General features: G+C 46.4%; 2 protein-coding genes and 1 pseudogene across 2 annotated transcripts; 2 read left to right on the top strand and 1 right to left on the bottom strand.

Moving 5' to 3' along the window:
• Nucleotides 1-1,588: 1,588 nt before the first annotated feature.
• LOC149354647 (dynactin subunit 3-like) lies at nt 1,589-7,145 on the bottom strand (annotated as a pseudogene).
• Nucleotides 7,146-12,943: 5,798 nt separating this feature from the next.
• LOC149354646 (uncharacterized) lies at nt 12,944-13,887 on the top strand. Its single transcript, XM_089576017.1, has 2 exons — nt 12,944-13,784; nt 13,880-13,887. Exons 1-2 carry the CDS (start codon nt 12,944-12,946, stop codon nt 13,885-13,887), a joined length of 849 nt encoding a protein of 282 aa, XP_089432143.1.
• A 54-nt stretch (nt 13,888-13,941) lies between these two features.
• On the top strand, nt 13,942-20,700 carry LOC149354645 (fanconi-associated nuclease 1-like). Its single transcript, XM_089576016.1, has 8 exons — nt 13,942-14,072; nt 14,134-14,335; nt 15,136-15,264; nt 15,350-15,448; nt 16,754-16,888; nt 16,946-17,090; nt 19,142-19,222; nt 20,491-20,700. The coding sequence occupies exons 1-8, from the start codon at nt 13,976-13,978 to the stop codon at nt 20,698-20,700; spliced, it is 1,098 nt and encodes a 365-aa protein (XP_089432142.1). The 5' UTR covers nt 13,942-13,975.
• Nucleotides 20,701-20,959: the final 259 nt, after the last annotated feature.

The following is a 20,959-nucleotide window of genomic DNA, read 5'->3' as shown; positions in this document are numbered from 1 at the left end:
GGGCTTGCAAGGGTAGAGGTTCACGCAAGTCGTTTGTTCACAGCACGAAAAGGATAGATGAACACGAAAACTGGACACAAACAGCATTGACGATATATCAGCTCGTAAGTTCATTTTAAAAAATTGTGAATTTACACAAAAATCACAGCATGACAATACCATGATAGGGAAGCATACAAGGTCATCTTGTGACATGAACGCAAGATATTTATAATGCCCACTGATGCATGGATAATATGGTATCTGAAAAGTACTTAGCTATAGCCCTTGTCAGTGACCCACCAGTTTCTTCAACAAGGAAAGAAACAGAATACTTATCGGATAGAATGTAATTACCTCGATTTCATGTCACATGGTGACCTTTGCTTCCCTATCACGGCTTTTTCATGGTGTTATTTGTGTACAAATTTACGATTTCTTGAATAAATCCACGAATTGATAGCACTGGGCTTGGCTGAGCCATACATGGCCAATAACCGCTATCGATGCAATCACCGCCACCTGGTAGCGTAGCTCAGAAAATGAAACTATACCCAGCAGGGCCTGCCGATCGTCATCACGCCTGCCATTGAGCGCACGTCAGAGCATGGCGGGCAACAGTGTGCGAGGGGTATTTGAACGCTCACCTGTCGTGTCGAGGTACGCATACGAAGGATGAACTTGCACCCGACATGGCGCTGCTAGCCTGAAGTAGCCAACCTCGGACACGGCTCTTTCAAGTGTTTGGAGTGTTGGCACAATGCAAAAAGATTGAATTAAGCTAAGCCACGGCATGAATTAAACGGCTTTAAAATGCATTTAAAATATTGCCAGCCAACCAAAATTTTTAAATTTGTTTGAATTCACTGACAGTGTGAATTATCCAAGTTTGAATTATTGAGAGTCTACTGTAAATCTCAAATCTTGGAGAGAGTTTCATTGGCCTGGCCATATTATGGCCACTGCACCTTGGTACTAACACTTAAAATAACGTTTCTGTTCCTGTCACGGAGGCAGTGCTGATATCCGAACAGATTGCATCTGTTCGGACTGGACACACTCCAGGCATCCAAACACCATAAAGCTTGGCAACTCAACATGTTGCTGTGCATGCACGCAGTTCCTGAACAAAGACCTTCATGGGCCAGGATAAATTGCGATTAAAGTGAAAACTGCTCTTAAACTTGCACATGAAGACGATGTCAACCAAGCATGTCTGCATTGTAGGATAGCCTCTACAGTGTCCTTTCAGTGCAAGTGCTTACTTCACTAAACGTATATGTAAATTCAAGAAAACTTAATTCACCCTTTTTTTAATTTGGATAATCTGGACTGGCCTTGTATATCGTTGCTTAGTCTAATTAACATTCCAAGACTCTACAAATGAAGGGGAATTTCCAGCTCGCATTCTGTTCAAGTCTCTATGTCCCACGCCATTTTTCCAAAGCCATACAGGCTTTTCTTTGTATCTAAAGCTGTAAATAAGTGAAGCTGCCTGCACAAGAGAAGTGAAAATGTGCGCTCGAACATTTCTCTGGAAACAACAGAGTGAAGAAAGCGTTAAATTAATTTTATTTTTTTCCGCCAAGCTGCACAAGGTCAACTCTTGTCAAAAAATGTCACTCAGATGAGGTGGTTTTTGTGTTCTGCTGTTCAAGCTTGCCCGTCAGAATGGAGTCCCAAAGAAGAAACTGCTTTGATATTGTGTTTACCTGAAAAAGAAAGCCTGTTAGTCGGCACTAGCGACACAACATAAAAAGTGTAATATTTTACGTCTCCGGGCAACATCCAAGCTGTAAACAACTAGCAGGAAACTCTGAAATGAACTTAAATATACCCCATGACAACTTTTCTTGGAAAGGAGCGAAAGCTACAGGGCCAAAGCATGCCCGTTCTTCCTACGCAGCACAAAATACTCCCTAGTTGCAGTTAAAGGGACACAGAAAAGGGTGTTCAAGCTTGGCTTTAAAATGCTTGCACTATGTAAACTACAAGACCTCGAAAGTAAGGGGGAAATTTATAATACATCTTTGAAAATTCCCGCTTTCGCACTTCGTGGCGACATACGGTGCCAGATTTTCGCGCGAAACCTGGCATATTGTTACGGTGCATAGTTGCTAGGCGAAGACGACGTTGTTTTGGACGTTCGGCAGTGGACGACGACGAGGACGTGGCAATTTGTGCTGGAGTGATTTAGCTCGGTGTGCCTTCTGACTGTGGCCTGTCCTGTCTGCTGCTGGGCTAACCCCCCAACGAAGACGTGTGACGACGACGAAGCTGGCAGTGGCGCGGGACGGAGCGCTCGTGCTAGGCCAGCGGCCATTAAATCATCTCTGCTCCATCGTTCACCACGCCTCATTCTTCGGCTGGCCGCCACGTTACATTTGGTGTGAGGTGCTGGGGTCCCTTCATCGCCATCCTGGTCACGGGGCTTCGGCGTCCTGCGCCTGCTGTGGACGTCGGCAGTGAGTACCTGGTCCGCCCCCAACGGTCGTGCCCCAGCCCGCCCGACCTGAACCGACCTCGCCGCTCGCCCCAGCCCCGTCCCCCGCCCGGACCAAAAGACACGACGAACTGACAACGTTGCCGCGACCATAATGACCCGACCGACCCAAGACCCTGCCCACACATGAGGACACCACCCCCCTGCCCCTGCCGTTCGGTGTGTCCGAGGGCCTCGGCCATCAGCTCCTGGCACTCTACCGCCCGGATGCTTCGTGGACCGGGACTCATTCTCTCATCTTTCTCATCGTGGCGGCCAGCACTGCACCATCTTTTACATACTGTTCAACCCTCCACTTACGACCATCGCCATTTCGCGCATCCGTTCGTCACCGATCGGGACGCTCGCTCGGTGGACCCGGGTAGTGTGACGAAGCTGGCAGTGGCGCGGGACGGAGCGCTCGCGCTAGGCCAGCGGCCATTAAATAATCTCTGCTCCATCGTTCACCACGCCTCATTCTTCAGCTGGCCGCCACGTTACAATATGACGTCAAGTCTCGCAAGTGACATCAGCAGCCGGGGGTTGTCGTTGGTTCACGACGCCAAACTCTTTCAGCCATCAGGCAGCTACCATGGCAGCAGCCGGCGGAGGGGCCGGCAGAGGAGCGCTGATGTTTTGGCGTGCAAAAATTGACGAGGGGAGAGGGAAAGGCGCAAGGACGCGGAAGTTCAAATTTTGACTGCATATAACTCGTCTTACACAGAACACATTAAAAAAATTCTTGCTAGTGGACATTTGTGAAGCAGCAACCTTTAACGTCCCAGACATACCGAAACTTTATTGAGAGCCCCTTTCTGAGGCCCTTTAATAATTTACTCTCAAAACATGGTACATACTGGTAATACTCGTAATTTAAGACACATCTCTATAACCTTACTGCCAAGTTTCAATGTTGGAAAGCCAAGGCAAAACACTGTCCTTGATTACAAAGAATTTCCTCAGCATGCCTTGTTAAGAGAAACTTCCATAGATGGCACCACCTACATCAGCGATGGAGCGAAACAACCGTGCAGGCAGCAATATCCTACGACAAAGCTGCTTGGTGCAGCGGCACAGTTGCGGATGCTCCACCCTTGTAGCTTTTCTTTCATTTCCAAGAAACGTTGTTGCTAAGTGTACCATATCTCCTTTGAAGGGACAGCGAGGCCAACTCCATCCAATTTGTTTTTCACAAAAATCTATTGTTTGGCTTTTGTGGCTATAGACATGCTTGTTTGGCAGCCAAAGATGCATTTAATGCTGAGAAAATTAGATTAAAAGAATGGAACATTACTTTCCAACCACTCGAAATAAACTCATGGCGTCAAGATCAAAAGGATTCCATGATTACGTTTTCAAAGTGAATGGCAGTTTGGCCTAGCCTCAGAGATCTGCAGCAAGAATTGATGCCATCACAGTTTGCTTGTGAAAATGTCATAACCTCTTCCTTCCATGATAGCCACCCTATGGTTTCTTCCCGTCACCTTAAGGTTGCCCACTCCTCCGCTCTCGCCATAACCTTCCAAGCTACTATACTCCGTTTCATACATAGCAGGCAACGTTACGGAGGTAGCTGAAGAAGTGCGTCCAGGAAACCGTATTACTCCGCCCAGTATCATTCGTTCTTCTTGAAACGCTGGTCAGTATTTGGACGAATGCAAAGAGCGGTATAAAACGATGTGGTAGCACTGGAAATCACAGTCAAAGCTGTCAGGTGCTCAGTGTTCGGGCTCTCTGGCCATAATTTTCACGGTGTGTGAACTATTTTTTTCGGTGCGGATTGAGTAGGAGCGATTCGCCCTACCAACCGCGTATCATACTGCCACGTGTACATTTTGCTTCTCAAAATCTCGATGAGTCGCAGGACGAAAGTGTGGCAAGAGATAAAAGAAGTCTAGGAGGTGCTAGTCATGGCACATAAGATTTGTCGCAATGAAATATGCCTGTGTTCGCTTTGGTCGTATGACGAACTACTTTTTGCGTGCGGACTTAGCCTGCGCGAACAGGTGTGCTAGCTTTGGCAGCATTGCCTGCTATGTATGAAAACGAGTATAGGCCATCCGTCGCCTCCCACCCTATCTCTCTTCCCTCCCTAAAAAGTAGAGAGGGCTTTACCTCTCTCCACTTTGCCACCTGCCATGGTTGGGTTGACAGGTGGCAACTGAATTGGTAGGTGGCAAATTCAAGTCAATTGAAAGATAACAATGAAACTGAATTTAAATAAATTAAATTGGCTGAAATCAAACACCATTAATTAAGTTAAATTAATTCACTAAGTAATTAAGATCTTAAGGCTGACACTGCACAATCCATACTAGAATGTGGGGCTATAAGGCTATAACAGCTTTCGCTGTACTAAAAAAGAGATTGTCACAAGGATCAACACCTAAATGTTTACTGCAACAAATATTAACACTGCACAGGTAAGCTTGTTCAATTCTATGGATAAATGAGCAGATTTAAATTTCAAGAATCAACTTTATACTGCTTTGCCGATTAGTAGTAGCACTTTTAGTGTGAAAGCACTGCTTACTAGCAAATCTGAAAAACTCGGGGTAGGTGTGAAGCCTCAATCTTTGGCAGGGGCATGTATGGAACACTACATTGATCTTTGACAGAGTGCCAGCGGTGGAGGCCTTGCGCAGTTGCTCCGTCAATGCGTGGAAGCCCCTCTCTTCACGTGTCATTGCCAACAGCAGCTGACGATAAGATCTTGCATGCGGTTGCCTTTGAGGCTGTGTTGCCTCAAGTGCTTTTGCATGTCTTACTCGGTTTAACAAAGTTAAAACACTAACTTTCTTTTATTAAAACTTCCTTTCTACATCACTTTCAGAGTACGACAGAAACCCACATAAACTACACCTATGGAAACATTCAGCAGCTCATGGTAGTCAAAATACCAACTGGCTCAAAGGGCACTGAGTGTGACAGTACAATGTTTCGCTTGCATCACATTGCAGGAAATATGATCGCAGACTGAACTGACTGAGAATTAAAAGTGCTCGCGTGAATGGTGTATAACACTGATTTCTTTGCAACAGCTCACCCCTGGAGCCCGTTCAAGAAGTGCTAGCTTTAGCCAGAAATTGGACTTGCTCTCTACCAGTGAACAAAGCATATTTTTAAGCTATCATAAATGACAATTTCATTCTTGCGCAAGTTTTGTACAAATTACATGTTGGAGAAGACAATGAGTGCATACCAGATCATTGTAGGTTGCTAGCAGATGGTGCAATTTCCTGGTCTGCTCGTCAGCCTGTTCCTACAGGGTCAAAAAAGTAAGGTCAGCCCAGACTGCATGAAAAAAAAAAGCTACGCAAACTTTTAGCAATGGCAAACTTAGAAATGCATTAAACTATTTAAAGATGCACATAAATTTATGAACACAGTAGCCGCACACAAATACAAAAATATTACAACTACTATATATAATAGAAAATGACAAAAAGAGAACATTGGGCTCTAGTGAGAGCTTGCCCTTGGGAACTGTGATAACTTAAAGCATCTACTACATAGCAGTACTCAAAGCCTGCTCTCAAGAAAATTATTTGTGACGTACGTACCTGCTGTTCAAGTTGAATAGCAGCAAGCGCTGAAACCTTGCCAATGTGAGATGGCGCATCTGTAGATTAAAAATGAGACGTTAACAAATAGGAATGTGCTACAAATATGAACATTAATGCATGGTACGAAATACTCACCTTTAATGTGAGTGCTGTCAAGGACTGGCTTGAGGTCCTCCATTTTTTGAAAGGCGGCTATCACCTGTCGAATTCTGTCTTCGTCTAGAATGCAAGGCAAATTCAGCACAGTTTCTTAAAACAGACCCAGCTCAAGAACAAGTTTTTTCTTTGCACATACAGTCACTGCTATACTACATTGGCTGGCTGTAGCAAGGAAGATTGAATGCTCAGAACCGAAAAGCTAAACTGTAAATTGTGGGGTAACGTCTCAAAGCGTAGGGCTCCGGATTAATTTAGACCACCTGGGGGTCCTTTAGCTTGCGCTGACATTGCAGAACTCGGCCTGACTGCGCGCACACTGAGTACAGCACATAGCATATTTTCATCGAAGCGCACAATTTATTACATGACCAAAGCAAAACTTCACATACATGCTTCAGATAGAATTATGATAATGAGGTCTCTGGCTATGCTACCTTCATTCAGCCACTTCAATTAATTACAATCACTAGGAGTTTATATGACCTATATAATGCACTTTATTACATGCACAGTGTCTAAACATCAGCATACGCGTCAAAAAAGTTGTGCACAACTCGCCTGCTAAAATCAGCTGGAGCTTAGCACCCTCTGTCAAATCGGCTCGGTCCTGGAATTCAGCATCCAGGTACTTGTCAAGCTCGTCAGCTGAAGGAGTGCCAAAAGCAGCATTGTTACGTTGAAGCAATCATTAACAGATCTCGCGCGCACGTACTTTTTTTGAGCACTGACAGTTTCTCCCGAGAAGCGACGGCAGCTTGTATTTTCGAGTTGACGTTAAGCAGTACTTCTTGCAGTAAGAGATAGTTAGTAGCAACCCGCGTGGAATGGCACTAAAAAGGGTTCGTTACCGTTATGCTAGATTTGTTAGGCGGTTCTTTCGTTGGATCGCAGTCAGTGAGACGCCTCTCTAGTGCTTCTATGCGATCCTCGAGCATCTTCAGCACTTCGGGCGTCGCCATGATGACAGCTTGCTTATAGACAAACCGACTTCAAGACGCCAGCTGCTTGAGTTTATGAGACGGCAACATCGCGCGCGCCACCACCACTCTCAGCACTTTGGCTTCATTCTTTTAGCTCGTTCATCTCTCTATATCTTCGTTGTGACGCGCATGGTGGCGCATTTAGCGCGATTGTGTTGCGCTCGCGGGTCGCGCCGTTTTCGTTTGATGAGCTGTATTCTTGTTAACAAAATCGCGTAAAGATTTAATGCACAGAGCGGATTTTTACATGCGAATGCGTCGCCCTTGGTTCTTTGGTAGCTAGACTTACGGACTTCCTTTACCACTGCCGTCGGAGCTTCGGCAGCTTCGGTCTGGTGCTTTTAGTTAATATTGGTCGATAAAAGCATGGGGGGAAGCTCCACAAATTTTAGAAGTCATTTTTCTGACTTTAAATGTGCCCAATTATGATACAATATTGTAACAGTTGCTACACAGAAAAGTAACTGCAGCGGCTGAACGAGGGCACCAGAGAAACGGACCTCCACTTCAGCGTCGTCTACTTCTTGCGGCTGCGATCTTTTTCCTCTTCTACGTCCAATCCTCGTGTCACTGCCCCCTCTTCAGGAGCATCGCCCCGATGCGGTGTTACCGTCAGACCGAAGAAAAAGTGTTCAAGAGTTGCACCACGAGTCTGACATCACGGAATATGACTGCATGCAGCCGGAAAGTCACTCGGGGGGTCGCTCGTAGTACGGCTTCATTCGCACCACATGCACAACGTCGCTGCGCTTGCCGTTGTGCGATGAACGAGCTGGCGAGGCTGGTGCAAGTTCGTACGTTACGTCGCTGAGGCGGCGGACAACAAGGTAAGGGCCGAAGTAGCGGCGCAGTAACTTTTCGGACAGCCCGCGGCGACGAACGGGCGTCCAAACCCACACATAGTCGCCTGGGTTGTAGGTAACGTGGCGGCGTCCAAGGTTGTAGCGGTCAGCATCGATCTGCTGCTGACGATGAATGCGGTGTCTGGCCAGTTGCCGCGCTTCTTCCGCACGCTGAACATAGGTGGCGACGTCGACATCAAGTTCACTCTCACTGTCAGGGGGGTCCACGGGTAGCATAGCATCCAGGGGGGTGGTAATCTGTCGACCGAAGACTAATTCGAACGGAGTGAACTGCGTCGTCTCTTGCTGCGCGGTATTATACGCGAATGTTGCGTATGGAAGAATTTCGTCCCATGTCTTGTGCTCGATATCAATATACATGGAAAGCATGTCGGTCAAGGTCCTGTTGAGGCGTTCCACCAAGCCGTTTGTCTGCGGGTGGTAGGCCGTTGTACGTCTATGGCTGGTGTGCGTGAGCTTGAGTACAGCCTGAGTGAAGCGGGCCGTAAATGCAGCTCCACGGTCAGTAATGATAGCTGCAGGAGCGCCATGACGCAGGACGATGTTGTGGACGAAGAAGTCGGCGACTTCAGCAGCAGTACCGTTTGCAAGTGACGCGGTCTCAGCGTATCGGGTCAAATAATCTGTCGCGACCGCAATCCACCGTTTTCCTCTGGACGACTTCGGAAAAGGGCCGAGGAGGTCTATGCCAATTTGCTGAAAAGGGGTCTTCGGTGGTGCTATGGGCTGCAGAAAGCCTGCTGGCTTTAGAGGAGGAGATTTCCGCCGTTGGCAATCCCGGCATGTTGTTACGTATCTACGCACGGATTGTAGTAAATTGGGCCAGTAATACTTAAGCCGAATCTTTGCCAGTGTGCGACTGACCCCCAAGTGGCCGGCGGATGGTTCATCATGAGAAGCGCTTAAGATTTCGGAGCGTAACTGGGATGGCACAACAAGCAGAAACGTCTCCTTGTTGCTGTCAAAGTTGCGCTTGTAGAGGACTCCGCGCCGCAGAATGAAGGACTGTAGTCCACGGCGAAACACACGAGGTACATGAGCATTCAAACCCTCCAGATACTTAACTAGTGGCGCCAACTCAGAATCTGCTCGTTGAAGCTGCGCCATACGGGAGATGCTAATGGCACAAAGAGTAGGGCAATCTTCGGTGATGTCTTGCGTAGCCGGTTCCACGGGCGCTCGCGATAAACAGTCCGCGTCTTGGTGCTGCCGACCCGATTTATAGACGACCGTAACGTCGTACTCCTGTAAACGGAGGCTCCATCTAGCCAACCGGCCGGAAGGGTCTTGAATGCTGGCTAGCCAGCATAGCGAGTGATGATCGCTGACAACACGAAACGGTCGGCCGTAGATGTAAGGTCGAAACTTACTCAGAGCCCAGATGACGGCAAGGCACTCCTTTTCTGTCGTCGAATAGTTCCGTTCCGATCGAGAAAGTGTGCGGCTCGCATAAGCGATTACTCGCTCTGCGCCGTCCTGCCACTGTACGAGGATCGCTCCGAGGCCGACATTGCTGGCGTCAGTGTGGACATCAGTCTCTGCATTCTCGTCGAAATGAGCTAGTATTGGTGGACTTTGAAGGCGGCAGCGGAGTTCCTCGAAGGCTGCGTCTTGGGCACTTCCCCATACGAAGGGTGTGTCATCTCGAGTCAAGGCAGTCAATGGCTCAGCTAGGCGAGAAAAATCTTTAACAAAGCGGCGGTAATACGAGCAGAGGCCCAAAAAACGTCGGAGGGCCTTCTTGTCGGTTGGGCGTGGGAAACGGGAGACGGCGGAAGTCTTGTCGGGGTCTGGAAGAACACCTTGTGCGCTGACAACATGTCCTAAGAAACGGAGCTCCTGGAAGGCGAAATGGCATTTCTCTGGCTTGATAGTTAGTTGTGCAGACTGGAGGGCTTGAAGGACAATGCGCAATCGCTGCAAGTGTTGTTCGAAGTTAGACGAAAAGATGACCACGTCGTCCAGGTACACAAGGCACGACTGCCACTTCAAACCAGCTAAAACAGTGTCCATCATGCGTTGAAATGTGGCCGGAGCGGAGCAAAGTCCAAATGGGAGCACCTTAAATTCGTACAGACCGTCGGGTGTCACGAAAGCCGTTTTCTCGCGGTCTCGCTCGTCCACCTCGATCTGCCAATATCCGCTTTTCAGATCTAAGGAAGAGAAGAACCTGGCGTCCCGGAGTAGGTCGAGGGCATCATCGATCCTCGGGCGTGGGTATACGTCCTTTTTGGTAACATTATTCAGTTTCCTGTAATCAACACAGAATCGCAACGTGTTGTCTTTCTTTTTCACCAGGACCACCGGCGACGCCCACGGACTTGTTGACGGCTGTATAACATCGTCTGCAAGCATTTCATCGACTTGCGTTCTAATAGCTTCGCGCTCTTTAGGCGAAACGCGGTATGGACGCTGACAAACTGGTGGCGTGGTCGAATCGGTGACAATGCGATGCTTGGCTACCGGCGTACGTCCGACCTTGGAGCTCGCCGCGAAGCAATCTTTAAAATCAAGTAGCAGCGACGACAGAAGGTTCTTCTGATGAGGTGACAACTCCGGGTTGATTTTAACCTTCTGAAGGGCGTTACTTGGTGCGGCATCGTCGTGAAGATTCACCTGTACGGGGCACAGATTCGGCAACCTATCCACGTCGTCGAGAAAGGCGACGGCCGTTCCCTTGGCGAGGTGCTGAATTTCATTCGAGAAATTCGTCAGAAAAACTGTCGCACAGCCGTCATTCAGTTCGACAAGACCGCGCGCGATAGCCACACCCTTCTCGAGCAACAGCGAAGGGTGACTGTCCGCAATACCTTCGTAGTCGTGAAACGAGTCGTTCCTCACTAACACCAGTACACTGGACCGTGGTGGCAGCATTACGTCGTCTTCGACTATACGCAGAGCGTTGACTCCTGGGCCTTCTGTGTCACTCTGCGCCACGGCTTGCTTCGTCGAAAATCTGACTCGCGCCTCGTGTAGATCGATCACAGCACCGTTTGCCTGTAGAAAGTCGAGGCCCAGAATCAAATCTCTCGAACACTCGCTCAAGACGACGAATTCACCCACGTAGACGAAACCGCGGATGCAGACTCGGGCTGTGCACCTTCCGGCCGGGCTAATGAGGTGACCTCCAGCTGTGCGAATGCTAGGGCCCAACCATGGTGTCAAAACTTTGCTCAATTCCTGGGCGAGGGTGTGGCTCATCACTGAATAGTCAGCACCAGTATCAAGTAAAGCGATGGTGTCAGTTCCGTCAATCGTCACACACAAATCAGAAGTAGCGCGTCGGATGCTGTCGCTACCCTGCCCCGGTGAGGAATCAGCGTATCGGTATATCGGCGGCGGAGGATCTTCAGTTTTCCCGACAGCAGCGGCCTTGCCTCCGGAGACCGCTGGAATTAGTTTTCCCGATGTGGACTGGGAGAACGCCGCTCAGGGTAGCCGGCGTCTCGGCGAGGGCTTGGAGAACGGTAACGCAGCGGAGATGACGACCTAGGATCGTAGCGACCGTATGTCCCAGGCCTCTGACGGGCCGACAGATGAGCTTCAATTTCGAATGGTCGTTCGCCATTCCGGGGGCAAGGGTCGTCGGGCGCGAAACCACGCAGACCTACTCGGCGGTACGGGCAGGCCCTGTAAAGATGTCCCGCCTCACCACAGTGGTAGCAAAGGGGCCGCCGGTCCGGTGCACGCCACACATCACACTTCCGTGGCCGCTGGTAAGCTGGTCGATCAGGCACACGGGAAAGACCAGACGGCTGCGCTGCGTGAGTCGCGGTATTCACGTCGTAGCCTGACGTTGGGGCCCGGCAGAGGACAGACGCATAGGTAGGTCTGACCTCAGTCTGTCTTGGGATCTCAGGCAGTTGTTGCTGCTGTGCTGCTAGGCGCACCTCGTCCCGGACGACTTCAGACAGCGATGTAACAGACGGCGCGCTGGGAGGCAGCTGGAGGGCTTGTAATTCCTCCCTGACGATCGACCTGATTAGGTCCCGTAAAACGGCCGCATCACTCCCTAGCGGCATCGAAGAAACAGCGGGCCCAAGCGTGCTTACATCCCGATTGTACTGCCGGGCTCGTTGCAGGAGCGTCGTCTCCATGGTAGTCGCTTCTGTGAGGAATTCGGCAACAGTACGCGGTGGACTGCGCACAAGACCGGCGAAAAGCTCCTGCTTGACCCCGCGCATGAGGTGGCGAAGCTTCGTCTCCTCCGCCATGGATGGGTCAGCACGCTTGAAGAGGCGTGTCATGTCCTCCACATACATGCGGACGCTTTCGTTAGTCCGCTGGTTACGGGAGCGAAGCGCAGCTTCAGCTTTCTCCCGGCGGTCTGCGTTGGGGAATGTAGCTAGGAGATTTTGGCGAAATGCCTCCCAGGTGGACAGGTTGCTCTCGTGGTTCTCGTACCATGTCCTAGCGGAGTCCTCGAGCGCAAAATACACGTTATGCAGCTTACGGTCGTCGCTCCAGCCGTTGTAGCGGGCGACCCGCTCGAAGGTGTCTAGCCAGTCTTCCGCATCTTCGTACACGTCACCGTGAAAAGATGGCGGTGTTCGCGGCATGTGGTAGAGGATGGGCGCCGGGGACATACTGTCTGTGGCCATTTCCGGTGGGACCGCCGGTCGAGGCTGCGTCATCCTCGTCGGGTTGGCAAGAGGCCCGAACTCAGGCGACTCACCTCGGAGGCGGCGGCTTGGGCGCTGATGGACCGGTGTGAGTTCCGTCTTTATCTCGTAGGCGTACGCAGGTCGGGAAGCGTACCCCGCACTGCTCCACCAGATGTGTAACAGTTGCTACACAGAAAAGTAACTGCAGCGGCTGAACGAGGGCACCAGAGAAACGGACCTCCACTTCAGCGTCGTCTACTTCTTGCGGCTGCGATCTTTTTCCTCTTCTACGTCCAATCCTCGTGTCAATATGTCTGCTGGGCAGTCTAAAATCACAAGTTTTTTTGTTTCCTCAAGCCCTACTAAGGCAGCTGGAAAACGCGTGAAACCTTCTACACCGGTGACAAGAAGAAGAGGTGGAAAGCTATCACTTAAAAATAAAACTACCCGGTTGTGTGGGAACAGCCCAAGTAAAAAAATTAAATTAGACCTCTGCCGCTCGGTAGTATTGCCCAGCGGAGATGACAGTGACGTTGAAATCGTGAAAGTTGTGCCGCCGAAAAGTGAGAGAAGTTCGCAAGATACGAAACAGAAAGAATGCATCCGTGAAAAGTTTGAAGAAAATAGCCCACCAGCAGTTAGCGCTGTGTCTGCGATTGTAGAGCGCGAAAAAAGTTCGCAAGATGACACAAAACGGAAGGAATGCACCCGAGGAAAGTCCACAAGTGTTGGTGCTGTGTTTACAACAGCAGAGCGTGAAAGATCAGTCAGTCACTTAAAGCAAAATGTTCTGATAGAACGAAAAAAACGTGGCATAGAAAGCGAACCTGCAGATTCGGCTGCCCAAAGCTTTACTAGTCCAGTGAAAATAACAGCTGACTGTGGCGGCTTGTCTGCACGGACAGGTGGTGTAACGAAGCCTGTGCCGAAAGAACCAGCCGCTGGTGACAGCATTCAGTGCCAGCAGTCAAATTCAACTGACCAAACTGTGTCAACTCCAGTGGAGGAATCTGCTGATGGTGTTGCTGCTAAAAGTCCCTACTATTTAGACAACCTTGTTTTGATTATAAACACGGTAAAAAATAGTGAAGACTGGAATCTTTTCAGTCAGCAAGAGCAAGATATGTTTTTTGAATTCCTAGAAGCTGACGGTGAGTGTTGGTTCTGGTGCACTGTAAGATGGCCTACTGTTAATCATTTTGCTATAATCTGCTTGAAGCCTCTGAAATATATGTCTATCGTGAAGACCACTAACAGAACAGTGTTTACTTATCATCGTGGATACTTATTTTTGGCAGAGAAATGTCAGAAGCTGCTTGCTCGACTTCTACAGCGAAAACACATGGGGAGAAGGACATCAAAGATTGGGTATCCTGACATTGCCCGTGACATCTCCCCAGTACTTCTGGCCTTACGGGACAAAGGCTACATTGAAGACGGTAAGCCCTGAAAGCTTGAATGTGCATGCCATGCAACTGATGATTGCTTGCTCATTGGCAGCGACAAGCCTGAAGGATTTGGGCGTAGCGCTCCGCCTTCTTTCACCTTATGAGCTCAAGACCTTAGCCCAAGTGTTTAAACTGAAGACTGGTGGCCAGGGCAAAGGCAGTCTCGCAGATTCATTGCTAGACCACTGCAGCAAACAGCAGCCTGTGCTCTTCGGCTCCAGGAAGACATCGCTTCAGCAGCTGGTACTGAAACGGTGGGAGGCTTTTATATCGAGTATTAAAAACAAGCTCGCCTGCTGGTGTTGTCAACATATTGCATCCACTAGTTGAGTTAAGGATTGTCTCTGATAGAGCCATTTAATCTTAATGTCTTGAAGTGATGTGTTCCTTGTGTAATGGGGTTTTGCACTTAATTAAAATGCAGAAATTGCTGAATTGTTTGAAAAATAGAAATGAAGAAAGATGGTAAATTCATGCTGGTATTACAGCACTTGGTTTTTTGTGCAGGAGATGTCAGCAATTTCGGTGAAAGCTAAAACAACCAGATCTATATTTGTGAACATAAACTGCACATAAACTGTACATAAACATAAACTGCACATATTTCAAACATCATGGTGGCTTTTGAATGCAGTGTTTTATATTTGCACTTACATTTCTGCTTTGTGACCAACGCGTTCTTCAATTTCAACTCCGAAAGAAATACTGTACGCTAAAACTTGTGTTGCAGGTAACAGATTTTAGACTGTGGCTACAAAAGATGACAATGCTATTACTGTAACTTCTGCTTGGGATGATTCATTTAATCTTTATTTCTGTGCTACAAGTAATTTCATGCTGATTAACGCACATAAACAAGTGGAAATGCTATTTTGAACTTAATGGACACCTTGGAATAGCGGCCTAGCCCTCTAAGTCCTCTATACAGTGCAGGTCTGAGGCAAACAGTGCCACAGTTGAAGAAAACAAACATTCACTGAGTCTGTGAATTGAACCTGCTCCAAAGTCAGACATCTGCACCCTATTAACAACGAATCAATGTTATGCACATCAGAGCACTAGATATCCTTGGTCCTGCATGGCGACTGTGTGATGAGCCAAGAGGTGCTTGGAGACGCTTACTCAGACTGTTCTCGTTGGGAATACCATGGGACATGGAGGAGGCGGGAGAGACTCCTCAAGTGTGAGTAATGCCTTCCACCTCTAAACTGTAGCCACTGACCCATTCAGAATATGCTACAAGCAGTGTATATGGTCCGCTTGCGCAGGTATGGCCTGCAACTAGTTGCAGCAGGCAAGATGGCCTTTCCAGAATACCAAGTCACCAGGGCGCATGCTGTTTTCTCCTCACGGCTGGACTTAATAAGGTGGGATTTGTGCATATTGATATGCAGACATAGTGGCAACATTGGCAGTTACCTCAGTTTTCTGCGGTCATCAGGAAACGGTTGTTGGCTGGGACTCTTTTCTCTTGAGAAGCAAGCTGAGCAGTTGATGATGACGATGATGATGATATTGTGGCATTGCCCTTTGTAGCGGGCGGGCACAGAATTTGTGTCCGGATTTGAAAGGCGACGCCACCTGCCGAGCCAAGTACCAACTGACATAAAGTGCAAATGAACTAAGTGGATGGGCAAGTAGCATGGTTGCTTCTTTTTCAGCAGATAATGCCACCTGCTGAATGCACTGCTCTGCTTGTTTCTTTGCAAACACGAGTCACGAGCAAGAGCAGTTTTTTAATGATCCAGACAATCCTGGCAATTAACAATGTTAAATTACTTCTGAAGCAATGTAGAACGTAATATAATCTTGGTATGTGCTGTCTGGCTGCAAATAGGAGAGTAGTTTGCACAGAGTTATTTTTAAAATTCATCAGCCAAATACAGGAGACTTTGTATATCAATCCACAATTTCACCTTTCTAGATGTGGTCACCTCTGCTCTGCTTACAAAGATGGTAACCGGCTAACGAAACAATACGGCGTACAGCTTGATATAAAACGGCACAAGTGTTTGACAGTTCAAATAGAATCAGCAGCAGTTGATAGGTTATGTATAGCTCATAATTACATGTAGCTCGTAAATACTGCAGAGTAAAATAACCAAATATTTTTGTCTTTTTTGCATCACTCATTTTATAAATCAATCACATCTGAATATAATAGTGACAGATGCTGAACATATGAACCCATTGCTTTCTTTGGTAGCAGTACTGTGTTAGGGGAAGTGCAGCACTATTCACCTTATTGTAGTCATAATGTGATGTGGACACTAGAGAGATTCTGACCATGAAGCAGAATGGTGATTCGAATCACACACTGGTGTTGTATTGCAGCAGAAACTACGAAGTTCTCTTGCTAACACATAATTACAGCAAGTGGAAATAACCTTCAACTTGTTTCCATCAGCAAACTCTCTTCATCAGAAAATGTACTGGCTGGTATTTAAAAAACCTTTGCAGCAGCTTGACAGCTTTGCCGTTGATGTATTTAGTTGGGCTGTTGATTAGTGAAGAATCTTTTTTTTATCAGAATGCTTTTCACAACTCTTTTTCACTCATTTGTGAAGGCTACCAAGACTGCAGTCATGTAGTTTGTGCAGCAGTTTCTGCACAGATTACATGAGTGCATGATAGCAACGTTTCATATTTGAAATGCAGACCCCTTCCTTCAGGTATGAAACATCGAGGATCCTGGAAACAGAGCTGATCCAAGCCACTGCTGAAAAGAAGTGGGACAAGGCCAAGGAGCTCTTCTACGACATAGAGAAGCTTGCCAAAAGCACTGATGCATTGGAGCGTCAGGAAAGGTGACACCTGCACCAGTGGTATTTTGTCACAGTGCTCTTCAAATGGGGCTCTTGCAGGGATCAACAGTTGGCGCCATTCTTGAGGCACTTCAGCATGTGTGGTGTCTACACGCGGTGCCGCTGTCTGGGTGTTGATGTGCTGCAACGCCTTAAGGAGCACCGGCATGCCATCAAGGTTCTTCAGGACCTTCTTGGTCAAAAAGTGGGTAGATCCTCCAATGCACCTGTTTGAGGATTACTTGTTCAAGCACTGGAGTTTTTTCAGCTTAGATTGTGTCACTTGTGAGGTTGTATCTGTTTGGGAAAGAAGGCAGTGTTAATGTTTAGCTGTACATGTTTATTTTGTGGAAGTTTGTCTTGTTTTACTTGTTTGCATGGCATTACCAATATTTTCCCCTCAATTTGAGTTTTTAGTCAAGACCCACCCAACAATTAAATGGCCACTAAATTTGAGAATGAATAGCCTCTACAAGTTGAGCTTATAGCTCTTAAATGACTAATATTTTACACATTTGAATTTGATAACGGACTGAAATTGCATGCAGTTTAGTTAGTACTGTAGACAAAGTTACTGATGTCAGATACTGAGAAAAATACATCAGATATCACACTTTATTTCCTGCATGCATTAAACTTTAGTATTGTATGTATTATATCATTCATGTAAGCATTAAATCACTAGTGGGCCAGCAGGCTTTCCAGAGGCACACAGTGCAGTTATGTAAGGTGGCAAGGAATTACTGCTAAAATGTTGTGCATAATGTGTAAATTTTTTTATGTGTAACTTTTTTTTGTCAAACTATGCAGTGTTACCTAAACTAAACACCTATACTGTGTTAATGCCTTTGCAGTGTACGATTATAATATTTACTGTTTACTTATTGTCTGCGTATTATAACAACTAGCAATGTTTCAACATTTTGTTATTCTTTGTATAATACTACCGACATTAGCCTTATTTTATGCGTTATTTGATTGTTTTCGTCACAGCTCGGTTGTATTTTCGTTTTACCGTTCGTTGTTTTTCTTAACATGCTGACCAGTTGAATGTTCCAATTATGCTTGACCGGGTTCTGTTAACCTTACTAAGCCCTCCTGCCACAATCCCAATTGGGATTAGCAGTATTCGTAAATAAATAAAATAAAATAAATAAATAATTACAAGGATAACTGGAAAGCAAATTGAGTGCTTTATTCCTTACACCACATTCCCAGTTCTTCAAAGAACGGTGCGATGGTTAAATTTGTCAAAGATTTTTTTAAATGTCTGCTGATATTCCTAAGGTAATCAATTCATTTATCTGTCATTTTTACTCAGTGACTGTGTAATCCTTAAAAAATGTTTTCTTTTGCTTGTGAATGAATGTGTATGAATGGTGACCAATAATTGTTAAGATTGGAGTAATGCCTGAATGAACTTAGTCAAATCCTCTTGTGTACAGACTGGGAAAAAGTATGGACTTAATTTAGTATATCACAAATTGTGTGTAAGCGCATTACATATTTTAATAAACTAAATGTTGAATATGTTTTAATTATATAGTAATCGATAAATTGGTTGTCCTGGGGATTTATCAGTAAAGTAGTTAAAAAATCTTATTCAGAAAAATGTTTGGGAAGCAAGAGTCATGACGTAGAAAAACAAGTTGCTGTGCCATGCGCTTGCTGTTCTATGCATGTCTGCTCGTAATTTGTTCCTTTTCTTTTTGCTGAGTGCTTGCACATTGCAAAAGGAATGTATTTGGGCTGTAATTAGCAGTGAGTGTTCCTTTTGTTTGCTGGTCTTGAAAAATTTAATTGTCATTCTAGTCCAAGGGTTGTAGCTTTTTCAGAAAAGCCACTGGTAGCACCACTGGTTTCAAAAGGTACTGTGGAATCCATGTGCCCTGTCTCGTGACCCTTCCTACTTAACATGTATGCAAATGAGAACACGCATCTGCAGCTTCTAAATAAAACGACCAAAACTGATTAATGATCACTGCCTGCATTTTCTGCAGTAAGAAGTTATAGTGTGATTAGTCTCAAAATAAAGCACATAAAGGAAAAGTTGCAGTTGAGGCATGCATGAATTTAGGTACATAGGGAAACCAAGCTTGAGAACCCCTGTTCTGGTCAAACAGACAGGCTTAGATTTTCAAGGGAAATTAGAAGGTCATCATTTTATAGCAGTTTGTTGCCACATTACTGAAACTGCAGTTATCTCAATGAAATTGGCAGTTAGCTGATATCATGTGCACAACATTCATTTTGCAGCTGTACTGCCAGAGCCGCAGAGGTCATTGGTGGGATCGGCTGGCGCTCAACTTGGAAGTTCACCTTGGAAAGCCCAATGAGGTACAGTTGTTTTGCATGCTGATTATATCTTTACTTATCCAGTAACATTGCTGAAAAAAAAATTCAGAAGAGAAAGCATATTATGTGTAAGGCCCCTAACTTTATGCGGTGGAAAATTCTAAATATTTTGGATGCAGAACAAAGAATCTGTGACATTCTGCGGATGCAGAATTAAGAATCCGCAAAATTAATCGGGAAGTGTAAGATGCATGAAAGAAACATGCATGTTTATTTTTTGAGCACATGCCGCACATGCTGCAGAGATCCCGCTTCTAAAATTGAATATGGCTGTTGGAACTCAGCGCATCAAGTGATGTTTCCATTACCTTCACTCGAGCAATGGTGCTTGTTTGATACCAGATCTCCATAACGACTCATTGATCCCCGTGCATCAGCAGGGTTGATTGTGATAGAACAAATATTTGAAAGCAATGCAGTGGAAGAGAATGTTGGGGTCACTTCTTCCAGTCCAGCCTAGAAAGACAGGATGTCAAAATCTTCACCTTTTTCATCTTGCATAGAAAGAAAGTGTACATCTTTCATTTGATTTCAGTTCTCAACCAGTTTTCTCAAGTTCTAGAGCAGGTACACTTGCCATTCAGCAGCTAAGCTATTCTTGACTAAGTCCAGGCATGCTTGCAAACTGCAAACTTTTTGCTGGTAGAAACCTGATCTGTAGCTGATCGTACTTCAGCTATGGTTGACCTGCACTGTTTGGGATTTCTGTGTAATCATAATATTTCTTTTAAAATTTTCTGAGGTCTCAAACTCTCCCTCATGGCATATTTGTGTAGTTAAAGTAAATGAGTCATTTTTCCATTGTTATGTCTTGTTATGTCGTTATTACTCATGTCCGTAACATCAGTGGTATCAAAAAATGAGATTTTGGCTGCCGGCTCTAGATTTTGCGGGAAATGCATAAATCTGCGATTTTTTGCGGAGACGAAGTAATGGTAAGTTAGGGGCCTAAATTATGTCCTCTGAATTCTCTCTCTGCATCTGTGTCGAGCTGTGAAGGAGGAGAAGTTAATGGAATTGTAGTGGCCAAAGCAACAACAACAAAAAAAATAAGCATGATATGCTCCGCAACATGTTCAGGTTAACCCATGGATCTCTTTTTGTGATTGTCTTGAGCAGAACAAAACTTGAAATAGTAAAATGTTCAGCCAGAGAGGTTTGCATTGTCATTAGCTGTTAGCTGTTGGATGAGTTCACTTACGCCTGTGAAACGTCATTAAAATTTTCCCAGTGGTGGGAACCTACTGCAGGCCTTGAAAGTTCTGCACGAAGCCCTGGACGATCCCACTATCAGCCCTGCTGCCCGTCATGCCCTGGTGACTCGGGCAAATCGATTGGTGGTCAAGATGCCCAAGAGCGTGTCACCTACATTAGAATCACTCTTGAAGTTGGAGAAATGGGACGCACTTCCACAGGTGAATCCACATTTACCCAATAAAGAAAGGTTAACTGACGTTTAACAGTTAAGAGTAACGGAGTGGATTCCAAGAGAAGGCAAACGTAGCAGGGGGCGGGAGAAAATTAGGTGGGCGGATGAGATTAAGAAATTTGCAGGAATATGGCGGCCGCGGCTGGCGCAGGACAGGGTTAATTGGAGAGACATGGGAGAGGCCTTTGCCCTGCAGTGGGCGTAGTCAGGCTGATGATGATGATGATGTGTCAGCTATTGCAGGCGACATGGTAGAACGCTTTTGTAGAGGGCTCAGAAGCACAATGGAA

This window comes from Amblyomma mixtum, chromosome 3 (genome assembly GCF_055824585.1).
Source record: "Amblyomma mixtum isolate Tamu chromosome 3, ASM5582458v1, whole genome shotgun sequence".
In the NCBI taxonomy this organism is placed as follows: domain Eukaryota; kingdom Metazoa; phylum Arthropoda; class Arachnida; order Ixodida; family Ixodidae; genus Amblyomma; species Amblyomma mixtum.
This window is presented reverse-complemented; position numbering and strand designations above follow the sequence as displayed.

Coding starts and splice junctions, on each gene's coding strand:
- LOC149354646 (XM_089576017.1), top strand. CDS start 12,944: ATGTCTGCTGGGCAGTCTAAAATCACAAGTTTTTTTGTTTCCTCAAGC.
- LOC149354645 (XM_089576016.1), top strand. CDS start 13,976: ATGGGGAGAAGGACATCAAAGATTGGGTATCCTGACATTGCCCGTGAC. Junction 15,449..16,753: donor TCACGGCTGGACTTAATAAG/GTGGGATTTGTG, acceptor CCCTTCCTTCAG/GTATGAAACATCGAGGATCC. Junction 19,223..20,490: donor ACCTTGGAAAGCCCAATGAG/GTACAGTTGTTT, acceptor AACCTACTGCAG/GCCTTGAAAGTTCTGCACGA.